We start from the raw sequence: 17,236 nt of genomic DNA on the forward strand, positions 1-17,236 counted from the left end.
TATTAAACTACTTCCAAGTGCTTGTAGAAAAGTATTAAACTGATTTTACACAACTGTAATTGTTTATCCATCCATCCATCCATTTTCTGTTCACCCTTCGTTCCTAATGGGGTCAGGAGGGTTGCTGGTTCCTCTCCAGCTGCGTTCCGGGTGAGAGGCGGGGTTCACCCTGGACAGGTCGCCAGTCTGTCGCAGGGCAACACAGAGACATACAAGACAAACAACCATTCACACACACACTCACACTCACACCTATGGAGAATTTAGAGAGACCAATTAACCTGACAGTCATGTTTTTGGACTGTGGGAGGAAGCCGGAGAACCCGGAGAGAACCCACGCATGCACAGGGAGAACATGCAAACTCCATGCAGAAAGACCCGGGCTGGGAATCGAACCCAGGACCTTTCTCTCTGCAAGGCAACAGCTCTACCAACTGCGCCACTGTGCAGCCTTGTAATTGTTTATGAAACTTGTAAATAGTTTTACGACGACGGTGAAGCAGATATTTATGTATTCCAGAAACTGGTTTAATCATGTTTCTATCTTCAATTTCTATTCCATTTTTTTCCCACTCATTAAAGTATTAAAGAACTTTATTTTAGTGTATTAATTAAGACAGAAAACAGTCTCCACTCGGCCCTTTCCTACATCGTCTCCTCAGCAGGAGGCGGTTCATGTAAGATGAGTTTTCACAGCTGGGATTCCTCTGGAGTGGCATTTAGATAAAGAATCTGACACTTTTTTGTTTACATCACAGCAGGAGCAGTTGAAAGTAACCCAATCCAACTCATAACAGCGACTGTTGTTTTGGTGCTGCCAACACCAGAACCCTGGTCAAAAGAAAGAGGGAAATTATTTCAGTTCATTAGAGGTTCTACTTGTATTTTTACTGCGTTTTTCTCTGCGCTGCAGTTCGATTCAGGTGGGAAGGTTGGTTGGGTTTTTTGTCACGCCCCGACTCCTCAGTCAACACTCTGAAAACCTGCTGCAATACCTGAGATCTGAACAAAGATAAAAAGCTGCAAGTTCAAAGAACCTTTAAAGACCTTCATAAATATTCAAATGACACCGATCAAAACCAGCTTGATAGCAAAATATTAAGAAATGAGGGATGACTGAAGTGTTCTGCATAATAGAGACGACAGGAAAACAATCTAAGAGTCCAGTGAGTGCAAAAAGAAATCTTAATTTCTATGTCAATGCTTGACAGCTGGAATGAAATGCTTGTACCAACATGCTGGGGAGTTTTAGCCAACAGCGCGGCAGATTGTAGCAAAACATCTCCACTTCAGTCTCAACATGGTGGGTTTGTTCAAGGCCTGTTTTAGTTTCTCACGAAGGAAAATAAATATTTATATTTGTCATGGTTTTTACACAATAATGCAAAACCAAAAGCTATAAGAGGATCTATTTTCTTCTATTTGGTCTCCAATATTACCATAACATTAGAAATTATGTATTAATGTTCTGCTTGAATGATATGATTTCAGTAAAAAGAAATGAAGGGAATTTAACATAAAAGCCACAAAATACTTTATATTACATAACATTGCAAGCATGTCTCAGCATAAGCTAATATCATTCATCCAGGTGTTTTTCAGGAAGGCTTGAAATGATTAAATAATGCACAAGAGCCAAATCATGCAGCTAAATCCTGAGGTTTAATAGGATTTAAACGTGACGTTTTTATGGTTATTGAAAATGTACATTTTTACTGTCAAACTGTAAAAAACACCCAAACATATTCTGTCTTTTTCCAAATTTGATGTCATAAACTTTATTTTTACAGGTTAGCTAAGAAGGAATAAGTCCAAGTTTAACTATGGTTATTTTTTTGCCACTAAGACTGATATTGCAGTAGGCGTGTGGGTGTGTCTGCATGTGTGTGATTAAAAAATAGGTAGAAAGATTGAACCAAGATGAAAATGTCTAAGTTGAATTTGAGCCAATTTGACCTCAAAAGCATAAATTGCATTGTATAAATGCACAAAACAGCAGCAAATAACTTTGATGCACATTTTTGAAGTTAACAAAAGATCAATTAGGGCCATAAACACTGATGCATGAATCAATGCATCAATGACTGATTCATGCATCAATGGAGTTTGCAGAAAGACTGCAGAAAGTTTGCAGTCTTTCTGCAAACTCCATGCAGAAAGACCAGGAATAATCATGCAATTCCGTCATATAATGAACCTGCACCATTTCTTTTCCTTTAACGCGTCACAATCTTTACAGAAAGTAATCAATCAAACTGGAATCAGCACGACCAACCTCACAGATAAATGGAAAGACCATCTCTAGTAAAAAATAGCTTCATTCATAACAGTTTTATCTTCCAACACCAGAACCCTGCTTATGTTACAATGTGACCCAGATGGTACAAACTTTATTATTAGTAGCAACAGCAATCTATTGCATCGCTCCGTGCTCATATTAGATTAAGTCATCAGTAATATTGATTGAGGCCGGGCTTATTCTCCAGGAAACCCATTTAGAGCAGTCCGCACAGATCCATCATCTGGGCTGTTAATGTGGAAACTTTATCTGTTTCTCACTGTGTTTAAATGCAACGTCAATAAAAGTGTTATATCCTATTTTTTAACGTGATAGAGCATCGCAGATGAAAACTCAGCAAGAAAATGTTTTGACCTTGAACCTGCTAAGCTTTCATTTATTCCTCTGCAGCTCATTTCTGCAACAGCGCCCTGGGAAACGCACTAGCTTAGTTTAAAACAATTATTGCCACGCGGTGGCCATTAAATGTCACACACTGTGATAAAATATTGCTCCATTTCTGCTCTGGCTGTCTCGAGCAGCTGACCTTATCGGTATTGATGCTTCGAGTGTCGCTGCATCCAGGAGAGTTTTCTCTCGGCTGGGCTAAATAAACAGCGGAGACAAACCATCAGCGCTTATCTGAGTGTTTCAGAGCCGAGGCCACTGCTGGCAGCGTGACTCTGCAGTTTCACAGACCTGCTGAGTGGCTCTTTGTTAAGACTTACACACAGCGCTCAAACCGCGGCACAAAAAGAAAAACACTCGTCTGTTTTGGATCCATGTTGAGACTCCAAGGAGACACACTCATACTTGGCAGAGGAAGCTAATAAACAATCACAGCAACGCTGGGATTTCAAAACCTTTTTATGTGAAATTTATCGCTACAATTTTGCATAGTGAATCCCAGCCCTCCTGACGTTTCTAAGAAATGTGTGTTTTATTCTTCTGCAGAAAATCATCTTTCTGTTTCTTATTATCACCAGTGGGTGATAATGCAAAGGGGTGTGCATAAGACAGACATTACACTGCCTAGCACATGTAGGAGCCTTCATGAATATTTAGTACCGTTGTCATTTGGTAAATAATGACACTTTTAATGCAAAGTTGCACAAAAGTCTATTAAATGTGTCAACAAATGTGTTATTTAATAAAAAAACTTCCATTGAAAGTGTCAACTTTGCTTTAAAAGTGTCATTTACTGAATGACACTTCATAAAACAGTCAAACATTCAATCTCCTGCATGCTTATGACAGTGTCATGTCAGTCTTATTCATCCATCCATTTTCAGATGGGTGGACTCCACTTGTCCCTAGTGGAGTCCAAATTTCTCCACTGAGATATTTGGTGCAAGAGGCGGGGTTCACCCTGGACAGGTCGCCAGTCTGTTGCAGGGCAACACAGAGACAGACAGGACACACAACCATTCACACACACACTCACACTTAGGGAGAATTTAGAGAGACCAATTAACCTGACAGTCATGTTTTTGGACTGTGCGAGGAAGCCGGAGAACCCGGAGAGAACCCACCATGCACAGGGAGAACATGCAAACTCCATGCAGAAAGACCAGGACCTTCTTTCTGCAAGGCATCAGCTCTACCAACTGCGCCACTGTGCAGCCCGTCAGTCTTATTCAAATCCCTTTAAATAAAGTGTTACTCATTGTGGAGGTGGATTGATTTTGAAGAAAATGTTTCTGTCTTCACTAGAACGTCATCAAGTTTACTAAGAAACCAGCAACGTTGACAGGATGAAAGTTGCCCGTTGCTCCTGCAGTAGCAGCCAGATTCCTTTCAATTATAGATGAGTCAGCTCCCTCTTTAACCTCCGTCCGCCTGATCCCTCATTCTACTTTCTTCAGTTTCCGTCATTACTGCCCGTCAGCACACCTTCAGTGCTGATATTTTTTACTGCCAACAATCTCCATCTGTAATGCATGAAATCTTTTTAATGGAGTTAACCGATGAGGGAGTAATGGAGCAACCAGACGGGGATTTATCTAAACCCTGGTGGGTTTGTGTGAGTTTCAAATAGAAATAAATGTGCTGGATGTTACCATGACGACCCCGAGGTCAGAGAGACAGGACGGGATTAAGAGAGCAAAAAGACTGATGGATGGACGGATAGATGAACACATTGATGGATGGATGGATGAACACATGGATGGATAGATGGATGGATTAACATATAGATGGATAGATGGATGGATGGATGGATGGACGGATTAACACATGGATGGATGGACGGACAGACGGATGGATGAACACATGGATGGATGGACGGACAGACGGATGGATGAACACATGGATGGATGGATGGATTAACACATAGGTGGATGGATGAATGTCGTCTGAATCATAGATTTCATTAGTAGATTAATACATTAATCAATAGTTTAATAAATTAATCAATAGATTAATATATTAATCAATAGATTAATAAATTAATCAATAGTTTAATAAATAATCAATAGATTAATACATTAATCTATTGATCAGAACCCCAGCTGCTGCTCTTTCATCACATTTCACTTTAAAAAGCCTCAGAAGTGAATTTTTTGCGTTCATGAAGAATCTCTCTCAGCAGAATCAGCAGCGTTAATCAGGACAAACAAAAGGATAAAGTTTATAAAAACTGTGAAATTAAAAGTGAGGAAACTCATTCTCAGCACTTTAAAGCACATTTTCTCGTTAAGCAACACCAGAGCTCCCATCATGAGTCCAGTGAGCAGAAATAGACGCCATTAAAGCTCCTGTGAAGAACTCGCTACATAAAACCAGTGGACAGTGATGCAGTGCTTCTCAGTCTAACCTGAATTTCTGTCTCTATTTTTAATAAGCCTGTCAGGATAAGAAAGTTCTTGTAATGAAAAGTAGTTCATTATATTTAGTCAACCCAATAATACCAGGAGTCGGCCACACAAACTACCCAAACCTCTGTAGTTTATACAGGATTTATACTTCCTCTAAACCACGGGTGTCTAAACTTTGGATGGCCAGAACTGTTGACTCAAAAGTCAATAAAAAAACAATCTAAAACAGATATTTATTGTAGATCCAAAACCTGAAAGGGGTTTTTACGATGGTGTATTGTAGATAGAAAAAAGGTGTAAATTTCTGTGATTAATCTCAGAAACTTTCTAGAGAAACTTTCAAAGGAAAAGTAATTTTCTTTGAAAATTGATTTGAAAATAAAAATTTTTTTCATTTCATTTTTTCCATTTCAAAAATTTGACATTTGAAAATTCTGAAATTTCCAAGTTTTTCGCTTAAAGTTTCTTTTATTAATCTAAAAATTCCTAGCAAATTTCCTTGTTTTTCTACAAATTTTCTGAGATTACTCCCAACATTTTTTGCTACAATACTGTAACAGTTTTAAAGAAGACATCTAGTTTTCAGTTTCTTTTGGGCTTGATTGAATAAATGTATTTTCAGTAATAATAACAGGATTTGGGTCACTTTGTTTCAAAATGTTTGCTATATTTAACTAAGTTTATGAAAGAATAAAAGCTGATTTGGGTGCAGCAAACTTAGCTTTTGAGTAAAAGTCTTGTTTATAAAAACATGAATACTTTGTATTGTGTTTCATATTTTCCTGTGTAATAAATTTGACCCAAAAGATGCAAATGGAGACTTTTAATTTGTAATCGGGATAAAAATTGTTACCAAAATAATTTCAGTCATTTCGGAGCCACACAAAATCAGTCTGAGGGCCATTTGTGGCCCTCGAGCCACACTTTGGACACTCCTGCTCTAACGGAGGAGGAGCCGGTGTTTTCTTGTTCCGCTCCGTCGCCCTGCAGATGTAACCCACGTCCTGCTGGTATCTGTGTCAGTTACCAGCAGGTTAGTGGAAGTTAGCAGGAGGCCTGGAGGAGAAACAGGCCACCACTGCTGGTGAAAAAGGAACATTCCAGACGTGAGTTTTGACCTTTAATAGGTAGTAAGGACCCTCTGTGTGTTATTGTTTAAATCAGGAAATGTCTCGCATGCGCACAGTGCTGGAGGTCGTGCCGTCCGTAGAACCTAAATGAAACCTGGAGACGTTGGTTTTATTAATTTAGTGCTGAGCGCCGCAGCAGAGGGGAAAATGGCGCAGAAAAACCGTTGAAGAACAACACAACTCCAACCCGTTCCCATAGCAACTGACAACAATGGCACCTTATATTTCAGGATTTAACATTTAAACATTTCCCACACAAAGAGCAGAACATGTTTTAGAATATTTTTTTAGTTTCAGATTGCGTTTTTAAGTGTAAACCTTTTTATCTTTTAAACAAACTTTATGGCCCCAATGTTGCTCCGCAATGATGATCAAACCCCCCAAAAACTGTCAACATTGTCGGGATTGCTAGTTTTACTATTTTCTCCGCTGTCTGCTCAATGAAAGCATCAATAAATGTGAAAAAATGAATAAATGCAGATATGATTTGTAAGTTAATGAGACAAATTGCTCTTCTTCATGTAACGTGAAGAAGCGTATTACACATGGGAATGTTTTTCAAGACCAGTATTTGTGTTTGTGAGGAAATAATTGCTGTGATACACAATCAAAGCCAGACTGTTACCTAAAAGCTAAGTAATAAATAGTTATTTTTGTCACGTTTGTCATTCTCATCAGAGTACCACAAAATATTGTGATAAAACAGCAAGTCCATATCGTCCACAGCTGGAATGTTCCTGTCACCATTTAAGATAGAGAGGTAAGATAAACATTTAAATTTCAGTAAAATACATCTATATACTGTCATTTTTCTCTGATTGGGTACATCTAAAGCTACAACTTTACGATAGGGTTTGCATTTATCATATTGTTTATCATTCATCGTGATAAATTTCTTATAACAATTTTGATAAATTCCAGTTAATCATGTATGAAAAACCTCAGAAACTGTTAGTTTTATTGTTAGTTTTACTATTTGCTCCACTGTTTGTTCAATGAAAGCACCAATAAATTTGAAAGTATGAATAAATGCAAATGCGATTTGCTGTTAACAATACAAATCATTCTTCTTTATGTGACTGATGTCCTAAAGATGCATATTCCACATGCATTTGATTATATTATACAAACACGGCCTACAGAAACAGTAGCTTTACTTAAAACTGCTGTATTTTATTTGCTGTTGATGTTTTATTCCCAAAGTTTCCTGTTTTCACATTTTTTAACACAGTGGAGCCACTTTGATGGATTTCTGGGGGAAACTCTTTAATTCCTTAGAATAAACTGAGTGCAGTGCATCTATTTTAGCTCTAATGAGCCACAGAAAGAGGAAAACTTTTACCTGAGGAGCTGCGATGTTGAGTCCGGGGTTGGCCAGTTCAAACCTCTCCTGGGATTTCTCTCTGGCCAGACGAGCCGCCTCCTTCACCTCCTTAAACTGCTCTGCAAACTTCATGTGGAGGAGGAGAAAAAGGAGAGTTCAGACTCTGAGTCGTTAAAATTGGATGAATTTACCGCTGTATCGATGCAGTATCTGTCCTCTATTTGAGCTTATGCATCATGCAGATTAAGATCCAAGTTCTGAAGGGGGAGCAAAACAAAAAAGGTCAGAAGTGGAATATAAATTAATGCCAGCAAAGGAAGCAAAAAGAAAAGGTCAGGTTTCAGACGCCATCTGAATATGTTTGTACACTCCTACAAGATGAGCAAACACAAAGCATATTTACGCTGCAGCGGCGCTGCGTCAGTACCTGCTGCAGCTGCTGCTCCGTGGAGAAACCCAGACCGTAGACGGTGTTCGCCCGGCTGTCGGCCCACTGGCCGAACTTCTGGGACGTTTTGGTGAACGTCATGTTGGGGGTGATGGTGCTGTTGATGATGGCCTGGGACAAAAAATAAAAACACACTTACACATCAACGCTAGATTAGGAAAAATATTTGTGTAGTTTTTACGTGATAAATAAAAGGATGCAACATTAAAAAAAAGAGAGAAAATGAGACAGAAATCCCATCTGTCTGAAACTGTTAATGATTTTCTAAACAAGAACAACGTAAAATTATCGTTGATGAAAGCTGGCAAACTAAACTAAAAATTATTCATATTTTTACATTTTAGAATGAAATGAATATTTTATTAAAAAAATAAAAAATGAAGCTACTTACTTTTAAAAGCCTTTTGCATATTTTAGATAAGAAGTTAAAGGAAAAACTCATAAAATTATCAATCTGAAACATTTATTTTTGGTTTTGTAAGAGCCACACGAGGAGGAGAAATGACACGCTCACACTGCTTGGTTTCTGAAATTATTACATTTTTCACTTTAATTTGAACAGAAAGGTTTGGATCAACTGAGAAAATGTTTCAGTTTAGGTCACTAAGATGCTTCTGGCGCCGCCTCTGGTTAAGAATATGACGTCTGGAAACATCTGTGACTGGCGGCCTTTGAAGCACCAGCTGCAATCCACGCCTCGCAAGTTTCCCCTGAAATCTTGAATGAACTTGGCTTCACAATCTCCAAGGCTGTAGTTATCCTTAATGTGTTCCCTGCTGCTTGTGCCATGTTTAAAAACCAATAATAACACATGGAAGCATCTTAAACATGATTTATTTCACTGGTGATAAGATCTCAGAAGAAGCAGAAGATGATTCCTGTTACCGGCTGCAGTTCATAGCAAATACTAGTGATTGTTCCTTTATTTAGGCTCCCTTTCAGATAAACAAGCTAATTTAAGAGCCGCGAACAGAAACAAGTTCCCAACAACCAGGAAGCAGAAAGAGAGGGAAAAGTTTGATGTGCTAAAGTGGAGTTGTTTCTATAAAACCCTCCAGTGAATTCAATCGTTTCAGCATTTGTTGCCAGATTTGCTTCTTTTAGTCTCTCCTCCAAAAGCCTCCAGTCTCAGAGGGGAAAACTGGCACAACTGTCTTGTGTGTTCTCCATTTTTTGTCCCAAGATGAAGACGTTCTGTTAAAGTCCCGGGTGCTTTAAGCTATCGCACGGGACTCTGCGCTAACAAGAGAAATGGGTTAAAAATATCATTCTGACAACATGTGCAGCGTATTAACCATGGCAGCCAAACCCTCCTTTATTTGAAGAATCATATTTCATTTACCAGAGCAGGGTAAATAAAAGTCAAGCAGATGCTCTCCTAATTAAGACCATCTTCACTGGGGTTGTTACGATTCACTGAATGATTCAAGGACGTTCCGGGTTCAATCTGAACTCTAGGAAAACATCCACTACACCAGGAAATATTACATGTACTTCCTGATGAGGACGAGTAAGGACCTGAAAAAAGGAAAACATCTAAAATAATTTTCCACCTTTCAAAGCTGAGACTGATCATAAAGTGCATTATGTAAGGTAGAGTTTGCTAATGTCTTAATTTAACTTTCATCTTTAATGCTTAAGAGTTAACTTAAAATTAACTTCCGTCAGAGGCTTCTTCAGATTCGCTGCAGTACAAACTGCTACACGACATCACCATATTCAATAACTCTTTGAAGAATCTGAATTTGTGAGCTACAACATTTAATTTCCCTTTGGGATTAATAAAGTTATTGAATTTCAAAATGATTTACTCCTCATCTGTTCTACTCATAAGTTTTTTATGCTTCAAATTTCAATCGTATGGCGCTTTAAGCATTAAAATGTTTTCATTTCAACAAAGGAACTGAATTGTTTTTTTCTCTTTTATGTAGCTAAAGTAGCTCCTGCAGAAGAGGAGAATATTTTTATTCAATTACTCAACCATCAGAAAAATCAATGAGGGATTCAGTTACTAAAATAAATGTTTACATCATCCCTAATCTTCACTAAATGTTACATCAAGAAAACTGCTTTTTTGAGAAAGAAGTTAGTAAATTTCTTTAGAGGGAAAAACAAATAAAATCAGATTAAGTAACAGCTGCTATCCTTCCACATTCACCATGAAACTCCCACAGAAACATAAATCCTGATGAACTGCGTGTCAGCTGTGTGCTGACGATGAGCTGGGCTCCCCACCTTCGTCCCGCCCACGCTGATGATGCGGTAGACGTTGCGGCTGGCGTCGTAGAAGAAGGACACGGTGACGGCGTGTTTACTGGCCGGCAACCAGTTACGTTTGGTCGCCGGGTCAATCTGGAAGACATGAGCTCTGGTGCTGAACATGGGCTGCTCCCTGAAAACAACGAGACAGGAGCACAATGTCAGTCTGAACGCTTCAGAAGACAAAGTAGTAGCAGCAACAGTAGTAGTAGTAGGAGTAGGAGTAGTAGTAGTAGTAGCAGCAGTATTAGTAATAGTACCAGTAGTAGCAATACTAGCAGACGTTGTTTCTGTTTATGGATTATCATCTGTTTATTGCTTTGAGTTAAATCTGTTTTATAAGTCGTTAGGTTTGGTGAAGCCAAAAAATGCTTCTGAAAACATTCACACTTTCATGTGTTTCCCTGACTTATTATTATTTTTTATGTTGTATATTCAAGTTGCCCTGCTAAAGTCTAGATGCATGTTAGGCTGTCTGTCTGTCAATCTATTTATCTAGATAGATAGATAGTTAGCTAGATAGATATATTTATATATAATTTAATATTTGCTCCACCAGGTTCAAGAAATTGAAATCTGTACTTCTCTGCTTAAAATGTTAATATACATGCGAAACCTAAATCTTACATTGTGTGTTTTACTAAAACGTTTGTATTTTCGGAGAAAGCTATTTCCATTTGAGACCAAGATTTAAAGGAAAAACTTACTTAAATGAATTAGAGATGCATTAAAAGCCGTATTTCTGATGCTTTAACAACCTCTTAAGCACACAGCTGAAAGCCAGAAGGCAACACATCAGAGCTCATCATTAAAAGAAAACACAATATCATTATTATTTTCCAAGGACCCTGAGGTCAGTGAAACTGTGACAATATAATAATGTTTTGGGTGCAGAGAGGCTGAAGATCTGCAAACCCCCAGCAGTCCAATTAGTCATTCTTCTCTTGTAAGACAAACTACAAACACTGGCTGTGGGGACGGACAGCACCAAGAGACATACAGGACACTGATGGACCAGAGGAGGCCCAATGGTGAATTCATGCAACACCACACAGCTAATAGAGTTTGCACAATGTCAATGCATGCAATGAGGCGCTTCTTCTGCAGCTATACACCAACATTATGGCACTAATGTGAACTGGGAGGAGGAAACGGCCCTCCTCTGAGCAGGAGAAAATACGATTTATATGGGTCAGCACCGCCTAGATGAGCAATCGTTCCAGGCAGATTTCATAGGCATTACTGAACATTTGCATTCAAACAATAGTCGTTATTGTTTCTGCCACAGTTAACAATAGACAATAGCAACAGAGCCGAGAAAGCTGATTTAGACGGTGTTATTCAGGTTGAGGGCGACTGCAAGGCCACAAACAAGAAACACAGAAAAACTTTAGATACAAGTTTATTTAACGTCCTCCAACAATCACAAAACGAAAGGAAATAAATGACAAAACGCCAAACTGTCTGAGGAGATATTAAAATGATTCTCAATGCTACTAAACAACAAATGTCAGGTATTTATGAACAATGAATAAAACAACTCATAACCATTTTCTTCATCAATGTCTACCATATTATCACTGCACAGTCTGAATGGTTGAAAAAAGGCAGGTAAAATCAGCTAACCAGACATGTTGGAGCTCAGCTTGGGTTGCTAGGTAACGGGGCTGGACTCTGATGTGGTTGCTAGGTAACGGGGCAGAGCCTGGCAGTTGTGACTTAATAATCTGAAGCTTTTTGAAACGGATTGTTTTCCAGACACTAAGAAATACTAACTTATTTTTAGCGGATGGACTGTTTATAGAAGCAGTAGAGACCCAAATGAAAATACAAAAACCTTTTTTATATTGTTTTTAAAATGGATTTATATTCAGTGGAGTATATTTTGTTACTGTGTTGCTGTAACAAGTGAATTTCCTCACTGTGGAATGAACAAAGAACTATTTTATTGTATTTTAAAAAGTGAATTTTGAGCAGCAGGTTCCCTATAAGTTATCAGAACCACAGTTGGGCCCACATTCACATCATTTGGAGATGTTAATAACAATAAATGAAGAATAACCTTTTCTTCTTTGGGGATCTTCACACCTTTCCAGGCTGTACTACCCTAAGCCCCCACAGTCCAATAACATCTGTTGGGTTAATTACTGATTTTAAGGAACATAGAACAATAAAAATAATGAAGGTCACATTTTTATTTTTAGGCTCAAATTTCTTGTCACAAATAAAGCTAAATGTCTTCAGATCTGGTCAACACATTCAAAACATTAGCATGGCAACAGCTGAAAAGCCTGAAACTGACTGTGCATCCTGCAGCTCGTTAACGATGGCATTTTTAGTGAGAAGCTGTATTAATATTGAACAGCAAAGCAGCTGAGAAACACAAAAATTGCAAAATATTCAGTGTTACTCTGTTCTTCTCTAAAGTCCTGTTTGTTGTTTCTAGCTGAATTGTGTTTTTATGCAGTCGGACCTTGAAATGTGTTTTTAATACTCTTCCTCTGTTGTATTATCGCGCGCCGTGCCCAGAAACATTACAGCCCAGTCTCAGCATGATCACACCCAAATCACCAATACTGAAAAACAACCTCCACAGCGATATGAGACAACAATTCACTGAAACTGCACCCAGAGCCACACAGATAGATCACTGACGCTGCTGTGTCCTTCAGTTGCAGAGATACTCAGTTACAATAGGAACAAAAGCAAATAAAAGAAGCTTTTTTTTGTTTTTTATCTTTGCTCTGGATAAAAAGCCTTTTTGCAACCAGAGGAGTTAATAAACTAAAAGCTTATTGCCTTTTAAGACGTTATCAGAACCAGAACCCAAATGTGGCATTTTAATAAGAACGTTCTGTCCAAACCTATTCCATAAAATTATCCAAAGATTCAGTTAGTGATTTATTGGTAAAACTGGGAAAGAAAATCACTGTGTCCTCCAACAGCAACCTGCATTTCAACTGAATGTCAAAACAACAGATATGAATCGGCAACTCAGAAACACCTCATCAGACTTAATTAAACGAATCATCTGGCTGCGTAACAAATAAAGCTGACAATAAGCGAATAAACAGGGGAAAAAACTATAATTATCAGAGGAGTAAACCAGGATTTCCCTCCTATCGTATTCACATGTTAATGAGAAGCGATGACTGACGGCTCGTCAACCCTGGCAGAAATTAATTGGCCCGGCTGCGACGTCACTGTGGAAAAGCCCGTCGGGCTAATCGGCTCAGACAGGAAGCGTCACGGCGATGTTTTATGAAATGAGCAGATTAAAGCTGGATTAACGCTCTCCTGAGGTGAGAACAGCCGCGTGTCTCAGACTACATCCAGGAGTAATCCAGTGGAGGAGCGTCTACTCTCACCACAAAGTTATACTTTATCAAAAAACACTTTATCTAATTACCACAGATCACATGCTGTGAGAGCATGGCTGGTTGGACGGAGATAGGCTGCTAACAAAGAGGAGTTTTAACCATCCAAAGTTCAGAGTTCAAGAAATAAAAACCTCTTTAGTTCTGGTTAAAGGTCCATTTTGGACTTTTAGTCACTTATTTGGGGTTTTGATTGATCATGCAACACACAGTTTGAGTGAGTTAAGGATTTATTTAGTGCAGAAATTATCTTTAATCTGCACAGGGTCGAAATCCAGCTGTAAGATATCAGAAAAAACATATAATTAAGATACAATAATGTTGTTGAATGTCTCATTAATGATTTAGCCTGCAATAAATTAACAAAGATTGAACATTTTCTGCCTTGAATTCATAGAAAACATGGATCCTGGATAATAAATTGGGGGTGTCCAAAGGGTGGCCGGGGGGCCACTTGTGGCTCTTGGATACGTTTTTCTGGCCCTGATTCCAGATTAAGAAAGATTCAAATTTGACCCTGCAGCAAATGAAGCTGATTTTTATGTTTTTAGGTTGAGATTTAAGAAAAAGAAAAAGTTTTTTCTATTATCAGCCTTGTTTTTTATTTGTTTTCATAACTCAGACCACAAACATTCAGCGACTTTTTACTGAACTGATTTGAGTCGTTAAACTTGGCCGAAGACAGGAAAAATTTTAGAAGAAAGTTTTCATTTTTGTTGCCAGGTTTAGAATAAAACATTTTCTAAACCAAACTGAAAAGTTAGAAACCTTTACACCTTTTTTTTAAATAAACTAAAAGTTTTAGTGCAAACTTTCTATTTTGTTTTATGAATATATTGTACAATTAAATAACAATTATTAGCGATTTACAGTACATTTACTTAGGATTTTTAATTGGAAAAATGTGGCCGCTGAGTTTGTTTATCTTTGTGATTTTGGTCCCTGGTGCAGAAAGTTTGGACGCCACTGAAATAAGTAATTTATCCAGTGACTGGAAAATCAATTAATCATTTTCATCCCAACAATTTAAAACAAAAACAAGCTGACGTCTTTATAGCAGCATTCAAACAACTTAGTGTCTTAAGCAAATGCGACTCAAATTCCATAAAATCAGACTTTTTTATGGCGTCCAAAAGGCCCAAATACGACGTTTTCACCTCACTAAACATCTGATACTCGCCACTTCCATAATGATAGTAAATCAGATACGCAGCCGAAAGTTTTCAAAGTAACCAGAAACTAAAGTGGTATCTTGTTATAATAAATATATTTATTTATCTGAATGAAAACAGTTGCTGCATTTTTACTTTATTAGAGAGAGAAAAGAAATCAAGCAGAAAACGTCTGGAGAGGAACAGAGCCGAGTCCAGACATGATTTGTGTTTCTTCACGTGACTTCTCACATCTGCAGAAACATAATTTTGATTCACCGTATGCTGCTGTAAGAGCAGCTCTTTCCCTCAATAAAGCCCCTGAAAGTTTGCCTTGGTGAAATCTTTATCGCCGTTCAGCCGAGGTGAGAGGAAGGGAGAGTTTAATAGGTCGATCTGAGCTCAGTGATGCCAGATAGCACAAGAGTCGCTAAGGCTATCAGCTGCATTCCTCCCTCCTGATAAATCGAAGGCAGCTCAGATCTGAGAAATCCAACATCCTCTTCCTCCTGGTGAGCATACACACGTTTCCTTGTTTTTTTTTACAGATGAAAATTTCTCTCTGATGTGCAGAAAAATGTCGCTGCACAAGCTGGACATGAACGCTGAGGATCCTACAGAACAAGGAGACTCTAACAGACTTCCTCTGCACTCATGCTCAGTTTTAAAATATAACTTTCTCCACTAAGAAAAGAAAATACAATCAATTTGACAGCATGAATTGCAATTTTCAGCAGTCATTGCAACTTTTCTGCACATCTGCCCTTAACGTTTTCTGTATTTCCTTCTTTTCTGACCAATCACTGCATTTTGACCAATAAACTTCTAATTCGACTTCCTGTTTCACGACGCCTGTTGACAGCCGAGCCTGAAAGACTAAATGTTTGACGCTAAATGGTAACATTTGCCTTTTTATTTTAAATAAAGTGGCCACTGAATGGGCAAATTGTCAGGAATTCATCTCTCAGCAGTTTTCAGCTTGAATAGACATTTATTATTTTATATTCTGATCCTTGAATGTGTCATAGTTCAGCAATAATTTACACAAGTAACAAAACAACGTTTATGCAGAAACTTTCACTCCCTAAAACAGACTGAAAGTTTTCTGTCTGATATCAAACTCATCAGATACAGTAGGAAACATTTTCCACAGATATGCATCTGCTCCTTACTGCTTAGTAAAAAAATAAATAAAAATGTTTCTCTTTATTTCAGAAAACTCACCGAGAGAAAAGCTGCAGCCGCAGAGGCAAAAGTTGCTACTTAGACATGTAGAAACTGCAACCATAAGAAAAATACAACTAAAGATTATTCGGCTGTAGGCAAAATGGGATTTCTTTAAATCTGGAGGGATTAAATTAAAGACCGCTATGGTTTAAATTTTGAACCGACTTTAATAAAAATAATTTGTTACCAGCTAAAGATTTTTTCAACTTAAGTTTGTATTTTTATGCTCTGGAATACGACTCCATCACACCAAAAATACCTTAATTCAGCACTTCTTTTGTCTTATTACGAGGTAATACATGCAAGTTTCTTAAATATTTGCTTAGGAAAATGAAAATAACTTATTCTAGGTTATTTTGGTAGGTCTTTAGGGTTTCATTGTGAGTTCAAACACACAGCAGTCACCAAGTTCACACCTTTGAGGGAAAACATTGAGCCTCTTTTCAGCAAAGGGGTTGCTGAAGTTTTTATAACACATATTTAGTTTACTAATAGACTTATATTTACTGGCACAAAGGTGAGCCGCTCTCAGAACAAGTCCCAAATTTTTCCAGGCCATGAATAAAAAAACCATAAGAGAACCAAGCTCTGGCTGGGGGTCCACTTTACAGAGAATCCTACAAATCATGTAAAGAAACGTCAAATTTTACAATGTTTTTTATTCACTATTCAATAATCACTGCATTCAGTTTGCATAAATACTGCCAGAGTTTTAGACAGCCGAAAATCTTACTATTAGATAATATATTATTACCACATAGTAACATTTTTCATCACAGTCCCCTCTTTTGATCATAAGAAAATATAAAAGATTTTATTTTAATCACATCAAATTTTATTGTATTCCAACAGTTATATGTTGGTTTTTTTTTACATTTCTTGCTCGCTACGCTAGCTTAAGGAGCGAAGCAACTTGATAAATTTGACTGGTAACCAATCAGAAAACGAGAATCAGAAATAAAATTTAAATAAATTATTTTAACATATCTCATAACAAATCACAAAAAATTTAAATTAACAAATTTATGGAATTCAATGTTTGTCTGTTTTTTATTTTTCTTTCCTCCAACTTTATGAGCACTGCTCTAGAAGCTAACGCTAATGAAGCTAACGCTAATGAAGCTAATGCTAATGAAGCTAGTTTGAATGCAGTTGGATGTGGCTTAATTAAAGCTCGATTTAGAAGTGAAACGGGAAAAGTTTCCTAAAGCAGCAGCAACATACAG

General features: G+C 37.8%; 1 protein-coding gene across 3 annotated transcripts in view; it reads right to left on the minus strand.

Moving 5' to 3' along the window:
* The window catches only part of homer3b (homer scaffold protein 3b), a 51,918-nt gene that overhangs the window by 24,093 nt on the left and 10,589 nt on the right, over positions 1 to 17,236 (minus strand). For all 3 annotated transcript variants that reach the window (XM_044130445.1, XM_044130446.1, XM_044130444.1), the window contains 3 exons: positions 10,232 to 10,388; positions 7,976 to 8,107; positions 7,567 to 7,674 (listed from right to left, as the gene is read on the minus strand). In XM_044130445.1, coding sequence (XP_043986380.1) covers positions 7,567 to 7,674; positions 7,976 to 8,107; positions 10,232 to 10,388 — 397 coding nt within the window. The remainder of the gene's footprint in view (positions 1 to 7,566; positions 7,675 to 7,975; positions 8,108 to 10,231; positions 10,389 to 17,236) is intronic.

Source organism: Gambusia affinis, linkage group LG10, assembly GCF_019740435.1.
Source record: "Gambusia affinis linkage group LG10, SWU_Gaff_1.0, whole genome shotgun sequence".
NCBI lineage: Eukaryota > Metazoa > Chordata > Actinopteri > Cyprinodontiformes > Poeciliidae > Gambusia > Gambusia affinis.